Source organism: Anser brachyrhynchus (genome assembly GCF_964034855.1).
Source record: "Anser brachyrhynchus genome assembly, chromosome: 16".
NCBI lineage: Eukaryota > Metazoa > Chordata > Aves > Anseriformes > Anatidae > Anser > Anser brachyrhynchus.
The window spans coordinates 14647722-14665516 of NC_137734.1; the positions used below are offsets into that span (position 1 = coordinate 14647722).

At 65.2% G+C, this 17795-nt stretch overlaps 3 protein-coding genes and 1 long non-coding RNA gene across 5 annotated transcripts; 2 read left to right on the plus strand and 2 right to left on the minus strand.

The window, feature by feature from the left end:
* Positions 1–595: 595 nt before the first annotated feature.
* On the minus strand, positions 596–7433 carry DBNDD2 (dysbindin domain containing 2). 2 transcript variants are annotated; one of them, XM_080557742.1, is made up of 4 exons: positions 7273–7433; positions 2703–2858; positions 2062–2205; positions 596–1194 (listed from the first exon to the last, which is right to left on the minus strand). In XM_080557742.1, the coding sequence occupies exons 1-4, from the start codon at positions 7313–7315 to the stop codon at positions 986–988; spliced, it is 552 nt and encodes a 183-aa protein (XP_080413868.1). In that variant the 5' UTR covers positions 7316–7433; the 3' UTR covers positions 596–985. The 2 variants fall into 2 exon arrangements, with proteins under 2 accessions (XP_080413868.1, XP_080413869.1); XM_080557743.1 differs by lacking the exon at positions 7273–7433 and adding an exon at positions 3357–3495.
* Positions 2105–7260, plus strand: LOC308178721. Its single transcript, XR_013939934.1, has 3 exons — positions 2105–2231; positions 3501–3621; positions 4654–7260. It is a non-coding gene; the product is annotated as an uncharacterized lncRNA (long non-coding RNA).
* Positions 7434–9120: 1687 nt separating the features above from the next.
* LOC308178718 (uncharacterized protein) lies at positions 9121–14652 on the minus strand. The gene is made up of 2 exons (XM_080557741.1): positions 10708–14652; positions 9121–9963 (listed from the first exon to the last, which is right to left on the minus strand). The coding sequence occupies exons 1-2, from the start codon at positions 11929–11931 to the stop codon at positions 9763–9765; spliced, it is 1425 nt and encodes a 474-aa protein (XP_080413867.1). The 5' UTR covers positions 11932–14652; the 3' UTR covers positions 9121–9762.
* Positions 14528–17701, plus strand: TP53TG5 (TP53 target 5). The gene is made up of 5 exons (XM_080557744.1): positions 14528–14542; positions 14639–14758; positions 15455–15520; positions 15596–15732; positions 16138–17701. The coding sequence occupies exons 3-5, from the start codon at positions 15464–15466 to the stop codon at positions 16442–16444; spliced, it is 501 nt and encodes a 166-aa protein (XP_080413870.1). The 5' UTR covers positions 14528–14542; positions 14639–14758; positions 15455–15463; the 3' UTR covers positions 16445–17701.
* The last annotated feature ends 94 nt before the right edge of the window (positions 17702–17795 follow it).

Genomic DNA, 17795 nt, shown 5'->3' on the forward strand with positions numbered 1-17795 from the left:
CGGCATTGCCAGGATACTGTTGCTTATCTCCCAGGCTCCTTCCCCCCTCGGGGTGACTGCGGTTGTGCTGACACAGCCGGAGCAGTGACAGCGCTTTCCTGGCCTGCAGCCACTGATAGAGGCGGCAGCCCCTGGCTTGCTCTGCAGTGGTTCTTCCTGCGCTCCTCGAAGCAGCCTCCAACCGGGACAATGCTCCCCGTACCGGGCTTGGGGAGCAACAGCCGCTGGCGCTGCGTGTGCTGAAGTTCTCCTCTCAGCTGGTGGGCACGGGATATCTCCCTGCTGTGGGCAGTTACAGGTCACTGGCAGCCCTCTTCGGGACAGCTGTGCCCACGCCGCAGCCTCCGTGAGGCAGGCGGCACGGGATGGTGACCAGCTCCACTATCGCCCATCCTTCTTTGCGGAGCGAGCAGAGGTCCGTGCTGCCAGCTCCCACCCCGTGCTGGAGCTGGGATGTAGAGCAGGAGAAATGTGGCCATTTGCTTCTCAGCCGTACCCTCAGCACGCTTGCTTTATCCCCATCTTCCCTCCTGCAGCCCCCACCTAACCCTCATCCCCAGCGCTCTTTTCTCCCAATAACACACGCACCCGCTGCTGGGTTAGACAGGAGTGTTATTTTTGTGTCTGCTGTTGCTAAATGCTTGTCCGGAAAGGATCCTTGTCAGTGGGACCGGGGGAGCCGGGATCCCAAGGGATGGCTTTCTGGGAACGGTGTGGGACTGTGGGATGCTCAGCGTTCGGGTGGGGGGGGGATGAAGCAGGGAGTGTTAGCAGCAAAGCCTGAAGAGTTAATTTTGGGAGCCTAACAACACCCCTTTCCTTCTCCCTTGGCTGCCAGGAGAACCTGTGGAGGGAGAGGGGGGGAAACATCTCCCCTCTCCTGCAGGGCAGCAGTCCAGGATGGGGTTTCGAGTGCCAGCAGCCTTCCTTCCTCCGGGCTGGCGGGTCCGTACGGAGGAGGCCGGGAGCGGGGCAGAGCCGGCTGCTAGCTTCTGGCCGCCTGCTCTTTAGGACTGTCCTCCTGCAGGTCCTCCTCGTCCGACTGCACCACGGGGGTCTCGGCCCCCTCCTCGCTGGTGTCCAAGCTGTTGGGATCCGTGGAGACGGACGACGTGGAGGAAATGCGTGACTTGGTCTCGGCTGCGCTGGGCGCTGGTAGGGTGATTCCCTCTGGGCACTGGCTGGCGTCCGCCCCTGGAGCAGAGAGAGGTAAGAGAAGGAAGAAAAAGGCTTCTGGAGGCTTCTTGCCTCCCAAACTTCACGGGTATCCCCACCAACGCACCTTGCTCCTCCGCAGGCGGCACTGCCCCATCCCCACCACCACTTTCAGGTGCAGTGGGAGCCACGCGTTTGCCGTTCCCCCTCTCACCCCCCCCGGCTGGGCGCTAGGCCGTGCCTTGCATTCCTTCCCCATTTTTGGCAGCGGAGCCTTTTCTGCCTCACGTGAGGCACGGCTCGGAGCCACGCTGCGGGGGGCTGCCGGCTGCAGCCGGCAGGATGTGCTGGGAGGGGTCTGGGTTGGCCTCGGTGACTCGCTGCAGCGCGTGTGCGTGGGGTGCTGGCACCCCAGGCTTCGCCTGTGGGACCCCAGCACAGCTCTGCTGCTGGATTATAGGAACTGGCTGGGGAGAGGAGGGCTCCTGCAGCCTCCCTGCTTAGTCCAGGGAGCTCTGCAGCGTGGTGGGGCCCTAGAAAATCATGGCAAGACACGGGCTGCTCTGGAGGAGCTCTGGGACAAGAGAATTTGCCCTGCAGACTCTGGAAAGTGTCTGAGCTCTCGTCTTCTGTAGCGAAATATATTTACGGGCTCTGTACCTCTGGGCCGTGGAGGTGGACAGAGGCAGGGACCAGCCCAGGGTAAAGTCTGGCCAACCTCACAGCTGGCCAGACACCAAGGGGCTGTCTTTGTACAGGGGGTGTGCGTGTGTACGCAGGCACGCTGAGCGCTGGGATGGGCGGCTGACAGAGCAGGGCGGCCAGGGCCGAAGAAGGAGCTGGTGGGGATGCTGGGGGCAGGAACAGCTCTCGTGCTGGACCACAAAGTGCTCCGGCTGCCTGTACCTGGCAGGGGCCCAGAACCGCTGCTCTCCTCTGTCCCGCAGCCCAGAAACACGTCCACGGTGTCCTGGTCTGACAGGTCCATCATGTCCATCTGCTCCAGCACGTCCACGTTCACCTCCATGGAGGAAATGCTGCCTAAGGGGGCTGCGGAGAGAGAGGCCAGCAAAAAGGTGAGTGCAAGTGCCAGGCAAAGGGCACTGACAGCCTGTGGGGCGGGGTCTGCCTGTCCCACAGACGCCAGGCAGGACCCCAAAGTGGGAGGCCAGCCTCGCAGTGGGAAACTGAATTCCACTTGCTGGTAAGAGGTCCCCGGGAGAATCCTGTTTCCTTAAAACATCCCTCTGCAAAACCTCGCTGTTTCGCTGCATCCCCTGCTCCTGTCCCAAACTGCTGTCTGGAGGAGCCTGTCTCAAGCCAGTAACTACGTGGGGAGCCAGCCAGGGTACCCAAGTTCAGTGCCTTTGGTTAAGTGGTGTGAGTAACCCACACGTACACCCACACGCAGTGTGTGTGGTCTTGTGTCCGTGCGGGACAGGCACGTCCCCAGCTGCCTTTGGACTGAGGACATCCAACCCCTCTCTAACGGCTGTGCCAGCTCCCTGAAATACCCCCAGCCCCGTGCCGGTGCCCACAGCACTTACGTCTCCGATGCTCTATCTGCAGGTGAGACACGGGGAAGAAGAAATCTACGTCGTGCTGGAAAACCTCCTCAAAGAACTTCTGCCGCTCCCGTAGTTTCAGCTGCTGCTGCTGCATCTGCTCCGTGTCCAGGCTGCGCTGCCCCTGCTCCATGTCGGCTGGGGAGGAAGGCAAGGAGGGTCAGGCCAGGCGGGGCTGTCCGAGCCCTCCTGCCTGTCCCAGCTCACATGGCACTGCTGTGCTGGAGCTTAGGCGATTCCCTTCTGCTCCGCTTTGCCGCTGCACAGTGATCTGGTCACCGTGAGCGGCTGTGACACGCTGGAGTGGCAGCACCACCAGCACTTGCTGTGCCGGAGCCTCAGACCTCACTTCTGAGATTCAGCGCGGCTAGGAGCTGGGAGACCGCATGCTGCTTTCACTGCTGCTGAAGTAAATTATCGAGGGGGGAAAGGGTGTTGATGTGAGATCAGCCACGGTTTGCACATGTTCGGAATTCATCTTTCTTGCTGCAAAACAGAGGGGTTGCCCGTGAATGTCAACATGCAGGGGAAACTCCCTGCAACAAGAATTGGTGTCAGTGCTCCAGGCTTTCTGGGCTGAGGAATGCATAAGGAACAAAAGGGATTAGGAACCTCGTTAGCCCTGCACACGCTCACCCCTGCTGCCACCCCTGCCGCCACCGTCGCTATAAATACAGCCGCACCCACGCTCGCAGGCTCCCGCGCTCACATCCCCTGCTTGCACAGCCAGCTTGGCTTCTGCCTGCACAAACATTTTCATTCCTGTAATTCCTCCTGCAGTTCAGCGCCGGTGCTTGTGTCCCTGGCTCGCACGGGAACGACGGAGCCCTTGGGCAGTCGCTGAAGGAAAGCAGAAGCGAGCCTGGTGCTGCATCCCTTGGGGGCTGGGTACCCACAGCAGGTAGGACCCAAACGCCACGGAGGGGCCACGGCTAGTGACCCTGGCTGTTCCCAGGCTGGTGTTCGGCCTCAGTTGTTCCGCATTTCCTCTCTGCAGCTCTTGGCCCAGCCGGCACAAGGAAAATGTGATTACTGGAGCAGGCAGTGCAGTAACCAAGGGAACCAAACAAACATCCCCTGCTTTGCCTGAGCGCAGCCCAAACCTTCCACTCCTCCGGGCTAGGGAGGGAGCCGAGCAGCAGCCAGCGCTCAGCATCCCCACCCTGTCTGGCAGGAGCAGGGGCGAGGGCAGCCGGGGGCTGTCAGCAACATTCGGTGGTGTAGGACCCAACGGGAGAGAGGCGGCGGGCCTGGGGAGATGTCCCGGAGATAAACGGCACATCCCGAGAGCCCTTTCAGTGCTCTTCTGCCCTCTGCACCCCGTTCTCTGGGACATCCTTCAGCTGGACCCCAGGCTCCTGCCTCAGGAGCTCTTTCTGGAAGTGGCCCTGCTCCTCTTTTGACTGCTCAGCGTGTTCCTGGGATGGCCGGGGCAGCAGCCCCGGCCGCCTGAAAGGCCCTTTGCTTTGGCACGTCTGACCTGAGCACTGGGCACCCGCAGAGGCTCGCGGTGCTGAGCAGAACCTGGGCCGAGAGCCGTGGTGGCAAAAGCACGGTCCGGGTTAAGCTTTGCTTAACCAGCAGCTGACGGGTGCTGCTGCCCCCCAGCACGGAGTGCAGGGGAGGATTTTGCCTTGCCACCTGCAGCAGGGCTCGGCCAGGGACAAGGAGGGGCTGCACTGGGACAGGGACGGAGGTGACCAGGGCACTAATCACATGGCTGGTTCTTTGCTGCTGCTGGAGCCAGCCCTGTCCTGCCTCTCCCAGGCAAATCTCTGCCCCCCAGCCCAGCTGTGCCAAATCTGTGGCAAACAGCCCACGGTTCATCAGGGCTGAGGAGAGCTCATCGGGCTGGGCTCAGAGTGCAGACTGTGCCAGCTTTTTATCAGCAGGAGGACGTGACCCCTCGCCTGCCCGCCTTGTCTCATTTCAGGCTCCCAGATCTGGGGGGGATGGACCAGCTCTCTCAGTGCAGCATCTTCCCAAAGGCGCCCTGATTTCAAGGTAAGGTGGAGAGTCTCCAAATCCCGCAGTGCAAATGCAAAATAAACCAAAACGCTGGCAGGTGCTGCCTGTGGTGCTGTGAGCGTGGCTGATCCTCGCCGTTCACGTTCTCGCTGTCCAACTCGGAAGGGTGCGACGGGGACAGCCGGAACCAGTGCTGGTGGCAGCATTCCTGTGGGTGCACAGGGAGGGCACGCCGGGATTTCTCTTGCGGGAGGAATCAGCAGGACCTGTTTATGAACTTGTTTGTGAGCTCCGGCCGGGGCGCCGGGCACGAGCACTGAGATGCCATTATGTACGTAACAGCGGCAGCGGGAGACGGCAGCTGCGCCGCTGGGCTCTGCCTGACCCGTGACCGTGGTGAGAGTCGGGGACGGAGCCTTCCCCCTCCTCCCGGGCCTTTCCGGGCACAGGGGGGAGCAAACAGCCCTGCTAGTGTGTGGCTGCTACTCAGCAACCCTGGCTGGGGACATAAAGGAGAGCAGCGTTCCCTGCCGCTGCCCTTCCCCATGTGACGGCCGGTCACGCTCCCTGGCTGTCAGTGGCGGGGATTGTCTCATCCGGCTGGCATGTTCCCACCGAGGGACACGTTCACACGCACAATGCGGCCCCTGTGCTCCGCGGGGGATTTGTCAGTACCTGCTGGTGGCCTGCCTTTTATTGCTATTGTCATGGTTATTACTACAGCGAGCTCAGCCAAGGGGCCGGAGGCTTATCTGCATTCAGCGCCAGGCCCTCCTCGCTGGTGGCTGAACCTCCCGCGCGCCTGGGCCGGCACCGAGCACCCCGCTGCCTGCGGATCCTTCCGGCTCTCACGGCTCGCCGGGCAGTGAGGCGCTGCCAGCTGCCCTGTCCGCATCCTCCCTGCCGTGGGAGGGAAGGGGAGCAGCTCCTGGGATGTGGCTAGCATGGGGCGAGGGCAGAACAGAGCTCGAGGGAGCACCGGCGGAAAGGTGTTCAGCCGGCGTTCACGCCGGGAGCTGAGCGCGTTTCACTTGTCTGGCTGCGTTTCCCCGGGGAGGAGACGCGTTTTCCATTTCTCCTTGTCCGTGGGATCCCAGTACAAACCCCCCTCTGTGCTGGTGAATGGGAGGGGTGTGCTCGGGGGTGGGAGAAGGCTTGTTAGTGGAGGCACGAGGCCAAGAGGGGATGGGGACGGCCTTTTCTTCAGACCGTAGCTCTTTGATACCTCGTGGAAATTTCAAGGGAGTTGAGTTTTGTTTTTCAGGACCTTCTTTGGAAAGGGGTGACGGCGAGGCGTGCAGTTTAAATGAGAGGTTGTGCCGAGCTTGGGTTCGTTCCCTGCAGAGCTGGGGCAGCCTCGCTCAGTCTCCTTTGCCCCTCTCCCTGCGCTTTCCCAGAGCCGACCCCCTGACCGCGCACCTCCAGAGCGGTCCGGGGCACCCCGCTGCCGCTGGCTTGCGGGCTGCACCTCGCGCTCCCTGCCCCTGCGAGGAGGTCGGAGCGGGGGAAGAGGCAGCTCCTCGGCTGCCGCAGCATCCTCTGGGACGCCCCGCAGAGATCACAAGCGTTTCTCTCTCAGCCCTGCCCCAGCAAAACCACCATGGCACAAGGAAGTCCCAGGGGCTCTCAGCTCCTTCAGCCTCGGGAGAAGCAGCCGGAGGGGAGAGCTGGGCACGCCGCTGAGGAGTGTGCAGGGTGGGGAGGGGATGCCCGGACACTGGCTGCTTGAGCGTGAATTCCCTGCGCGGTCCCTTCCCGGCCGGCACGCCTGACCTCGTGTTACAGCAAAGCAAAAAATAACCCTAGCCCCGGTGAGAGGAAATGCACCAGGCGAGTGCGAGGGAGGCGGTGGTTTTGGCAGAGCCCTTTGCTAGGAGAAGCAGGGGGGTGACGGGACGGGGAGGCCAGGGCACCTTACAGCCCCTGTCTGAGCAGCGGCCTCATCGCCTGCGCTCCTCCGAGCGATCTCCAAATCCCCTGCGTCTCAGCACTAAAAATATCCCTGCCGCCCAGAGCTCCTTCCCCAGCAGAGGCTGTGTCATAAGACCCTGCTATTTACGGTCCCTTATTCAATTCCCGCGGAAGCGGGAGGACGGGGCACCCAGGAGGGACCAGACGCAAGGCAGGGCTACGGCACCCCGTCCCCCGACACCTTCGCACCTGCTGTCGCTCTGCTCGGCCTCCTCTGGCCCTAAACCTTACCGGAGAGGGGGCACCCGCTCCTCCGGGTGCTCGGGGGGGAGGTCCGGGGGATGCCCACCCCACCGTGCCCCAAACCTGCGGCCCAACAGGTGCCCGAGCTCGGGCTCTCTCCGGGCAGGTGCCCCCGCAGCGCATCCCCCTGCCGGGCACGGAGCTTTCCGGGCAGCCCCTCACAAAGCAGCCGGGGTGCAGGGGGCCAGCACGGGGGCTGGGGGCCCCCGTTTTATTAGGGCCGGGCTTCGAGGCGAGCTCTGCAAGGAGCGCCCCCGAGCTGTGCCGCGGGACGAGGAGACGGGGATGGGGGGGGGGGGGTACCGCGTTGCCCGTCCTCCCCCACCCAACCCCTCCGACCTCCCCCCGCCGTTTACCGGCCGGGACTTACCGGGCAGCCGCCGGTTGCGGCTCCGAGCCCCGGAGCCCGACATGCGGCTTCGGCTGCTGCTGCCGGGCCGCCTCAGCGCGGGGCCGCCGCGGGCCGCCGCTCGCCCATGCCGCGCTGCGGGGCGGTGCTGGGCGCTGCGCGGGGCGGCGCCGCCGAGCCCGGCCCCGGCGGGCGGGGACCAGCAGCGGGGAGACCCCCCCCGGGTCCCCCGAGCGGGGATGGGGACGCTGGGGTGGGGGGACAAGGGGAAAAAGGAGGGGCGGCGCGCAGCAGGCGGTGCGCATGGAGAGGAGAGGTCCCCCGGGGGGGGGGGGGCGTGTTCCGCGGTGCTGGTGCCCCTGTAGGGTCGCTGGTCCCCGGGGTGGGCTGGGGGGCACGGCTGGGCAGCGTCACCCCCTCTGCAGCCCGCTGGCAGCCGGCGGGGAGCCGGGGGCTCTGCCCCACGCGTGGCGGGGACAGCAGCCCCTGTGGCAGGGCAGGGAGCGCGCTGGTGATTCACGCTCCCTTTTTTTTTTTTTTTTTGGCTTTTCTTCCCCAAACGGCCAGCTGACGCAGCTCGGACAGCTCGCTCTGTGGGCCGTGGACTCCTTCCGCAGCTCGCCCTGACTTCCCCCGGCAGCACCCCCGAAATCCCCTTTTGGGGTGTTTTGCCCGCTTCCAGCAGGGCTGCTCCCAGCGGGGTGGCTCGGTGCCCGCCGTGCCCAGCGCCAGCCCCGCACGCAGGCTGCTCCAGGCCTCTGCCTCCTTTCCTCCAGCTCCCGGGGAGTTCCCAGCGTCTGTGGCACGTCCTGCCGGCCCCTCTCAGCCTGTTTATCTCGCTGTCTGCATGGCTGGAGATAACTGGGTATTGTTTGCGTCCCAGCTCTGCTTTGGCTACTGTCCCTTTGCTGTCCCCAAATTGCCTCCTGCTGCTGAAAACGGGTTTGAGCTGGGGACCTGTTCCTGCACCCCCTGCTCTTGCCCACGGCTGCTGGCTTCAGCTCCCGTGGGTGCCGCTGGGTGCGAGGGACGAGCTTTGCTCACAAGACGGTGACAGGAAGGGGGAGGCTCTCGGGGCAGCCGCCGGCCCTCGCTTGCCCCCAGCTCCGAGCACCCGGCACGCGTCCGGGCAGCGTGCTCCAGCATCAGCGGTCCCTGCTGCTGACCCCTCGGCCCTGCCCGGCCCTGCCGGCGGGGAGGCGAGAGGCAGAGCCAGGGAATTAGCTCAGGTCTCTGCTATGTGAGATGTCTGCGCCGATTGGCACTGCTTTCCCCTGCGAGGCGTTGAGGCCGGTTCTGCGCTCGCGAGCTCCCTGCGGCTCCCCAAATCCCCACAGTAGTGACGGCACCGGCAGCGCCGAGGGACCCCGCACACGGGCACCCCGCTGCTGCGTCCCCTCCGTCCCGCCTGGCGGGGAGGGGGCTGGAGAAGCTCTGATATCATCCGCACGGAGACTGACTCATCCCGGCTCCTCAGCACACGCCGTGCTGCGCAGCGGGGCACCCATTTTACTCCCATTATACGCACGCAGGCAAGCCAGCCCCACGTAATGAGTTTTGCTCCCGGCCAGGCGTGCCTGCCCCCGGCCAAAAGGCAGGAGGGGACGGAGGGGACACTGAAGGCGGTGGAGAGTCTCCACTTGCTCCCTGGGCTCCCTACCACAAGCCTTACCGGCCCCTGGGAGATACCCGCAGGGTCTGCCCCTACCCGCAGCAGCATCCTGCCTCGCTTGTGCCGCGGGTGCAGGCTCATGGCATTGTCGTGTGTCACCAGCACTCGCCCTAACTGCAATTCCCAGGTCCCTGGGAGGTGTCCCCTGGAGATCCAGGTCGCCAGCCCAGGTAGGAAATGACACATCTTCTTTCCAGGACACAGAGCTCAGCTCCTGCCAAAGGTCCCCGGGGAAGCCAGCATCAAAGCGTGCCCGTCATCAGGAGAAAACGCAACGTGACTCGTTCCTCCTGCCGCTCCCGGTCAGGTTTCTCCCTTCTATTACAGGTCTGTAGAAAACAGGAGGTGAGTCAGGGTGCTGCGGGGCGGGAGGCGAGGATGGAGCTGCGCAGGGAGACAGCTGCTAAGTGAAAGGTGAGCTAGTGCCAGGCAGGTGAATCACTCGGTGGTGAAAATAGATCTTATTCTTTGCACGCAGCGCTGGGAATGAGACGCAGCTTGACTCGCTCAGTAAATCGTGGAGCAAAGAGAAAAACAAGGCAAGTTTTTTGTGTTTTTTTTTTCTTTTTTTTTTTTTTTCCCCAAGGCAATAAATTGCGAGGGAGCAGCCTGTGAAACTCCAGCGACCGAGTTCCCGAGGCTCCCTTAAAAGGGGAGATTTTAGTCTGGGACAGCGGGGAGACAGCAAAGCCATAAACACCCTCGAAGGAATGTGGCTGCTGAGAAGTGAGCATCCCCGCAGCACGGGGGCCAGCTCGGCGGGGCGAGCAGGGCTGCACCGCCCGGCCGTGCCCGGCTCCTTGGCCATGCCCCTCGGGGGCACGCGGTGGCCACCAGGGCTAGCGGTCCCCAGGAGGCTCTCGCTGAGCCCCGTGGGCGTCGTGTCCCTGCCTCCTCAGGCTCCACACCATGCAGATGTCCCCGACGGCCAGCTGCTGGCACGGGAGCTGGTAGAGCTGGCAGGTCCTGTGAGGGCAGCAGGACACCCAGCCCCGGTGCCGGGCGAAGAAGGGGAACTCCTGGAGCACCTCCACTGAGACCTGGGCAGGGCGAGGAGAGGGCCCGCGTCGGGAGCAGCCCCAATGCGACCAGCACCTGCATCAGGAGCAGCCCCAACGCCACCAGCACCCCCTGCTCGCCCCACCGCTGAAGGGCAGCCTCCTGAGGCCGGGAGGCTGGCCACCTCCTTCCCAAGCTGCCCTCCACAAGCCCGGCAGCCCCACCACACCCCGCAGCTCCTTCTTTCCCTCCCACATCAGGAGACGTGACAAGGCCATGCAGCAGCTTGGTGGCGGAGCTGGAGTTCACCCGTTTTAGCCCTCCCTGGCCTCTGACCCTCTCCTCTGTAGGGCCGGGGCCAGCCTGGCACTGAGGAAAGCCCCCGATTCCGTGGTTAGGGTGCCGGGGCCGGCTGGTCCCGCTCTGCCCGCGCGCTCTCAGCTCTCTGGGGCTGATGCTTGGAAGGGTCCCCTAAGGATGGGGCTGGTGATCCGGTGGGGACATGTAGGTGGGACCATGCAGCCTGGCCTGCCTCTCCCCGCGGCCCCGCTCCCTCCACGCAGAGCAGGACTGATGTCCTTGCCCGCTTCCCTGCACCTGGCAGCCCTCACCGCCAGCTCCTGGAGGCGCAGAGCTTTTGGGGAAAAATATTTGCAAAGCCCAGGCAGCTCCTTTGGGTGATGAGAGCGCAGGGGATGGCTGCTCATGTCAGTGCCTGCACTGTGACGGCCCCCGTGCGTTTGGGGGTGTGGGGATCCCCTTCCCGAGGACAGCCCCTCACGCACCTGCCCGTCCTGCTCCCCGAGGCAGACCCGCAGGGAGGCGAAGCCGGCGTGCGAGCTCCTCCGGATGCCCCGCACCACGCACGAGCTGATGCGCAGCTCGGTGCCGGCCGCCGCGCACCGCAGGAAATCCTCCTCCCGCAGCTCCTCCACCTTCCTCTGCTCGCCACCGGGCAGCACCGCCAGGGAGCCCCGCTGGAAGTGGGGCAGCACGAAGGCCGTGCTGGCCGTGGGCAGCAGCATGGCCCAGAGCCCCCCGGTGCCGGCCGGGGCTCGGCACTGCCGGTACGCGACCGCGGGGCAGAGCGGCTGGGAGTAGAGCAACGCGTGGGACGGTGCTGTGGGGGTCAGCCCTGGGGAGGTGGAAACGTGGGCAGGCGCCGGGGTGGGCGTCGTGGGGACGGTCCCCGTGTCAGCAGGCTCCTCGCCTGTCCCCTGTGGGGAAGCCGCCCTGGGAGGGGGCTGCGGAGGGGCAGCGCTGGTGGAAGGTGGAGGTGAGGGGCTGGGGGGCTCCGAGGGGGTTGGTGTGGGTGGGGGGACGCTGGCATCGTGCAGGCTGGCAGCTGCCCTGCTCAGCTCGCCCGTACCCACTGCCAGTCCATAATACACCCGTGCCCTGGGGACGCTGCCTGTGGGCAATGGGGTTACCGGGGGGAGCCCCCCGCCCAGCTCTGTGCCCCCTGCGCTCCCAGCCCCAGTTGGTGCCACCGGGCTGGCTGCAGACCAGAGCCCCGGCAGGGCCCCCACCACCCCTACCCCCATGTCCTGCCTGTCCCCGTGCTGCCTGCTGGGGGACATCCAGGCTGGGGCGTGCAGGCAGCTCCTGGCCCCGGGACAGCCTCGGGGGGTGCCCCAGCCCCTTCTGCAGGTGGTGGCGATGCCCGGGGGCTGCAGGCAGACCCCTGCGGCCCCATCAGCAGTGCCTGTGGTGGAGCCAGGGTCCCTTGTGTGCCCAGGCAGGGCGCATCGTGCCCACAGCTGCTGGGTGCCCGCAGGAGCCACCGGCCTCACGCAGCGGGGTGGGTGCTGGGGCGAGGGGCAGGCAGCCCCGGGCCCCCCCGGCAGCGCCCAGGCACCTGGAGCTGGTGTGGAGCCCCAGTGCCTGGGGCTGCCCGGGGCCGGCAGCGCCTTCCTCGCTGTCATCGCCCGCTTCTTCGGGGGCAGGCTGAGCCCCCCCGGGACGGTCCTGCTTTCGGCACCCTCCGGCAGCCCCCCTTCTTGGGACATTTTGTGGGACTGCTGCGGGCAGGTCCCGGAGGCACTGCGTCACCCGTGGGGCTCGGAGAGCAGGAGCATCTAGGAGAGCACCAGGAGCAGGGTTACAGGGGTGGGAAGTGGTGGGGCTGGGTGCACAGCATCTGTGAGGCTGGCAATAATCCCATGCTGGTGACACCGGTCCCCGTGGCAGAGGAGCATCAGGCCCTGGGGGGGATGCTGCCTCGGGGCTGGCTCGTCCCTGCACCCCGCGGGGCTGTAGGTGCTGCGGGGACAGGGTGGCACCTCAGGGGGAAGGGGCCAGGGCCAGGCTGGGCTGGCTCCATCCCCATCTCACCGTGACAACTCGGGGCTCCCATGGTGGGTTTGGGGAGGGCTGACGGGGGGCAAGGGAAGCCCCTCCTAGGGCTTGGGGCCGATGTGACCCGTAGTGGGTCAGGCAGTGGCACCAGGAGGCAGAACAGATGCAAGAGCGAGGTTGAGCCCCTTTGAAGTTGGGCAGGAGCTGCCAAAAAGCAGCAGGTTCAGCTGGTGCTGAGTTATTTCTCTGGCTTTCTGAATGCCAGCCACAGGTCCCACCGCCCCCACTGTTCTCCCCCTGTGCTCGGCTCCCAGCCCTGGCTGGCTTCCCACGCCAGGGAAACCGCACCAGCTCTTTTTACTTTCACGGGGGCTACACAAGCAGCAAGGGTCAGTGACAGCCCGGCCACTCAGGGATGCTCTTTTCTGCCATAATCATGATTTTTTAAAATTTTTTTTTCTTTTTTCTTTTTTTTTCCCTGCACAACATCAGCTTTAGAACTCAGCTGGCTTAATAGAAATGCAGCACAACTGGTCCCAAGCGGGTGATATCTCCGAGCTGGACATGCCTGCAGCAGCCCCCAGCCAGCACCAGGTGGGTGCTGTGCCCTCCGCAGCTGCTCTGCACCACTGCAGGCTGAGGGCATGGCCTGGCGAGGGGCTGCGGAGAGGCTGGGGGGAGCGGGATCTCTCTGCCCTGGTGCCCGGGACCAGCCCCGTTAGCCCTTGGAGCAGAGCTGTGCCATACCACCGTGAAGGGTGGGCAAAATGGGATGGGGTCTGCGACCTCCCTGCTGTCTGTGGGGCCAGGGGAGGACAGGAGCTTGGCAGGGACAGCCACGCTGGGTGCTCAGATGGGTGCAAAGCCACACAGCCCCAAACCAGGTGACGTTCCCTCACCCTCCTGCTCACCCCAGCACTGCACTGCCGAGCTCTGGGCTCTCCCCCAAAGCACTTTGCTCCCCCAAACAGCTCGGACACCCCATTACCTCCTGCCTGGAGCCCCCCGCTCCCCATTCCCTGCCCCAAACCCGCCCTGGCCGGGGGCCGGTGCAGCCCTTACCTGCTGGGGGGGCCAAGTGGGAGCCAGAGGGTGCGCGAGCCGCCCTGTCTGCCACGGCACCGGGGCGCACTGCGTGCGGCGGGGAAGGTCACCACGGGCCACGTGGGAGGCTGCCTCGCGCAGCGCTCCTGCTCTCACCGCCTCCTCCTGAGGCAGCCACAGGAGGGGACGTGGGACCCTCCAGCTGTGGGCTGCGGGGCCGCGGCCCCCCGACCTGAGCCCTCAGGGTGGGAAGGGGGCTGGGGATGGAGGTGGATGGCGACGCTGGTGGGCTGCACCCTCGGCACAGTGATCCCGTTGGTGCTGCCATGTGGGAACCCACGGGGAGAGAGGGTGGCCCTGGGGACTCCTGCAAACAGCCCCTGGAGCTGGTGCTGCACGAGGGCTGGGCATCCCGGTGTGGCCTCGTTCCCAAAACCACCCCGGCAGCTCGGGGTCCCGACACCCACCCAGGCCCCGCTCAGCTGGCAGGGAAAGTGGGAGGCGGAGCAGCCGAAACAGCCTCCTCCAGCAGTGACATTTAAGCCACCTTCTCTGTCGCTGTGTTGTGGTTTAACACGGCTGGGTGAAAACACCTTCCCCGGCTTGGCGAAGCGCTGCTCACAGTCATCTGGGTACCGAGAGCCGGGGACGGCGGCGGGGAAGCACGCGGAGCTGCTGACGTTGGATGGGCGGCCGGGCCGGGGGGGAGCGGGGCTCACCGTGGGTGCCTGCCCCGTCACCCCGGTGTGGTCACACAGCCCCGGCCCCGAGGAGCTGAGGGACGCTCAGCACGGTGCTGAGGGCACCACGGGGCTGGGAGAGATGCCCACAGCCAGGACTGCGGAGGAGAGGAGCTGCCTGCCCACCGTGCAAGGTGGGGACAGCTGCTTGTTTCTGCCCCGCTGCTCTTCACCAGCCTTTTGGTCCCTGCACGGCTTGGTTTTCCTCCTCTCTGGGCAGGAGGGGAGGAAGGGAGAGCTTCAAATGGGAAGATGCCATCGGGGATTGAAGTGTGGGAAGCATGCACGCGTGCTCACGTATGGACACAAACGCAAGGAGGTCTCAGTTCAGCCACAACAAGGTTTTATAGCTCACACCCACGCAAGGCAGCCCTCCAAAGCTGCTCGTGGCAGTGGGGTTGTGCTCTCCTCAGCAGGTCCCCGAGTGCGCTGGGCTCGCCGCCTCGCCTGGTCTCCCCCCGTGACGTGCCCAGCTGAATGAAGCACGTGGCAGTGCAGCCGTGTCCTGCTGCCGCCCACATCCAGCCGTCGGGCATGGGTAAATGTGGGTAAATCCCCCCCAGGGCTGTACCCGGACTGCTGGGCTTTGGCCCTACTCAGGTTCGCTTGCTGCCGGCTTGTGGGGTGATGGAAGAAGGAACGGGATGACCCTCGACCTGCAGACCTGGCCCTGTGCCCCGTCCCTTCTGCGCTTCGGAGCTGCTCCGTGCACCCGCCCTGTCCCCAGGATCTGCTCGAGGACATCCACGGTCAGGTTGGCAGCTCCCCTGTCCCCACCCGGTGTCCTGGGCTGTCCCTGCCCAATTCCCTGGGCCCAGCCGGAGCAGGGGGGTCCTGCCGCTTTCCCATACCCCAGGAAGGGAATGGGAGCCCCATTCCCAGCCACGTCTTGAGCTGTGTCACCCGAGCTGACTCCCCATTAAGCTGTGCCCCGCATTACAGGACTGTCCCTGGTCCCCTTTGCACAGCTGAGTGCTGAGACCGGGGCTCTGGTGTCACAGAGGCGTGAGGTCACAGCCCTTGTCCTCGCTGCCACCACGAGCTCTGAGCACAACCCAGACCTTGTCCCCCACTGCCGCTGCCCCAGCGCCTCACCCTGCGGCCCTACACTGCCATCTGAGGCCCCCAAAAAGGAGCTGGCTGCCCCTCAGGAGGTACAGCCCCACGGCATGGCACTGTGCCCCCCCCAGCCACCATCGTGGGGACATTCCTGGGCAACGCCGTGGGCTGGGAGGAGCCCCTGCTGGGTTACCCGAATTACGCACCTCTGCCTTGTGGGGACATGTCCCCACGTCCCCAAAGGAGCCCAGGGAGTGCAAGCCTGCGGCGATGCTTGCTGGGAGGAGCTCGATGCCACCCTAACCCTAACCCCAGTCCTAACCCTAACCCCAGTCCTAACCCTAACCCCAGTCCTAACCCTAACCTGTCTCCTTGCCTTTCCCTCTCCCAGGCTGGAGACATGGGGGACCAGCCCTGCCCGCTGGGCAGCAGGGATCCAAAAAGCCACCTCCGCAAGGTAAGGGTCCCCGCGGCGGGGCTGCGCGGGGGCTGCGGTGCTCGGGGTGCTCACCCTGCCCGCCCCGCTCCGCAGGTGCTGAAGGAGCTGTCGCTGCTCAGGCTGTTGAAGCGCACGAACCGCAGGATCCTGCGGCTGCACGCCGTGGCCGTGCAGTGCTGGCACTCGCTCACAGCACAGAGGCTGCCCGGCCTCCTGCCGGTCCCTCCCAGGTAGGTCGGGGGGCAGAGGGGCCCCGCGCCCCCAGCCCTGCTTGTCTGCCACGCGAAGGCACAAATTTGGAGGGGTGAGGATGACCTAAAGGGGGATAAACCGCAGGGATGTGAATCAGAGGTGGGTTTGGGCTGGTCTGGGAGGGTGCCCCATCCAGCCGTACCGGAGGTTTCTGGGCTCAGGGCCAGCCTGGGGTGCACCAAACCGCCCCGTTCCCTGCACCCCATGGGCACTGCCGCCCATGGTGGCCTGGCACAGGCACGTCCCTGTGCTCCAGAGCCTCTCCCTCCGTGCTCCCTCCCTGCGCGCTGTTTGATGGGGCCGCGCTGAGCCATGCCCTGGTGCTGGCTGGGCTGCCCAGGGCAGGACAAATGCGCCCTTCTTCTTCTTGAATTTGGGCGCAGGATGTGCCACGTCACACCAAAGCCACAGGAGGTCACGGAGGAGGCCGTCGGCAGCCCGGCGACCGACGCCACCAGCAGCAAGGACCCCGAGACGGGGACCCCGCTGGGGGACCCCCAGCCGCTCGCCAAGAACTGGGGGGCTGGCGAGGCCAAGAAGGACATGCTGGGGACCCTGCCCCAGCGCTTCCACTTGCCAGCCCCCAAAGTGCTCTGCCGGCCGTCGGCCCAGCGCTGGGTCAAACCCTGCTGCACACGCTCCTGCGGCGAGAGCCTGGAGCAGGTGCTCACCATCCGCTACCCGCAGTGAGGGCGAGGCGCCGCTGCCGTCGGTACGAACCCCAACGTGCAGCGTGCCCTGCTGGCTGAGCAGGGGTCTTTCTGCCTCGGGGACCCCCGTTAAGGCCCAGCTCGTTAGCGAGGCGGCCGTGCTGCTGGCTTTCCTTCCAGGGCTGCTGGAGGTTCGGGGCTGAGAGGAGCAGGAGGTGAGCTTCCAAGAGGAGGTCTGTGGGGCGATGCACCGAGCCATTGTGCTGTGAATAAAGGGAGCGAGCTGTGTCTCCTGACCCAGACGTTCTGCCCGAGAGTTGTGTTTGGTTCGGCGTCCCGCTGTGTTTGCAGGTCGGTGGGTTCCACTTGCTTTGGATTCGAGGGGCTGAAGATGTAGGGGGTGATGCCTGTGTACAGAGGGGCTGGAAATCTTTCCTCCATGCACCCCATCACCAGGCACCAGGGAAAGCTATGCCCCTGCTGGGCTCGGGGACCAGCAGTCCCCAGGATGCCTGGCCAGGGTCAGGAGCCTTACACAGGCAGAGTTAGCAGCTGCAGGGCTCCGCTCCCCTGGGTTTCCTTCAGGGGAGCACGGCACCATTTTCCCACCAGCCTCGCAGGTAAACACCCAACCATCCCCATCCCTCCAGCCTGGAAAAGGAGAGAAAACTGTCGCCCATCTCCTACGCGAGGAGGTGGTGGGCTGATCCACCAGCAGGATTAATGGGCCACTGGTGTGGCAGAGCTGTCAGCAGGCTGTGAGCTGGGACGTGCCCAGCCCCCAGAGCGATGTCACCAAAGCCACCTTCTGCTCCCATTTCGGCTGGAGTAAAGGAAAGTGGCTCGCTGGCCAAGAGCCAGGGCCGGGCTGTAAGGATGCAAAATGCCGTACGGTCCCCTTCAGGGTATTGCAGCGATGGGAATTGCCGGTGCCAGGATCAACAGAGAAAGTTTTATAGCTGTAGGTGCTAAAGTTTAAGGCTTTGAACCCACACACACTCAGGCCTTTGTTCAATGTTTGGCCTTGGTTTACCCTGCGAAATTACAAGTGGCTGCCGGGCCCGGGGGCGAGCACAGAAAGCAAAAAGCGTGGAGCAGGAGCACGAGGAGGGAGCACGGCCCCGCGGCACCCCGTGTCCTGCCCGGATTGCTGCTGCTGGGGGGCAGCGGGGTCCTCACGCCCTGAGGCCAAGGGCCGGGAGCTGCAGCTCCGGGGGGCACGGGGCGGGGGGGGGCTCTCGGGGCTTCCTCGGCAGCGAGGGGGGCGAGCCCGGCACGGGGCGCTCGGAGCGCACGGGTCGGGGGTGAGGAGCGCGGCTGGGGAGGGATGGAGGGAAGGAGGGAGGGATGGAGGGATGGAGGGAGGGAGGGAGGAGAGAAGGATGGAGGGA

Coding starts and splice junctions, on each gene's coding strand:
- TP53TG5 (XM_080557744.1), top strand. CDS start 15,464: ATGGGGGACCAGCCCTGCCCGCTGGGCAGCAGGGATCCAAAAAGCCAC. Junction 15,521..15,595: donor CAAAAAGCCACCTCCGCAAG/GTAAGGGTCCCC, acceptor CCCGCTCCGCAG/GTGCTGAAGGAGCTGTCGCT. Junction 15,733..16,137: donor CTCCTGCCGGTCCCTCCCAG/GTAGGTCGGGGG, acceptor ATTTGGGCGCAG/GATGTGCCACGTCACACCAA.
- LOC308178718 (XM_080557741.1), bottom strand. CDS start 11,931: ATGTCCCAAGAAGGGGGGCTGCCGGAGGGTGCCGAAAGCAGGACCGTC. Junction 9,964..10,707: donor TCGGGGAGCAGGACGGGCAG/GTGCGTGAGGGG, acceptor CGCCCTGCCCAG/GTCTCAGTGGAGGTGCTCCA.
- DBNDD2 (XM_080557743.1), bottom strand. CDS start 3,480: ATGAAAATGTTTGTGCAGGCAGAAGCCAAGCTGGCTGTGCAAGCAGGG. Junction 2,206..2,702: donor GCAGATAGAGCATCGGAGAC/GTAAGTGCTGTG, acceptor CTCTCTCCGCAG/CCCCCTTAGGCAGCATTTCC. Junction 1,195..2,061: donor CGGTTCTGGGCCCCTGCCAG/GTACAGGCAGCC, acceptor TCTCTGCTCCAG/GGGCGGACGCCAGCCAGTGC.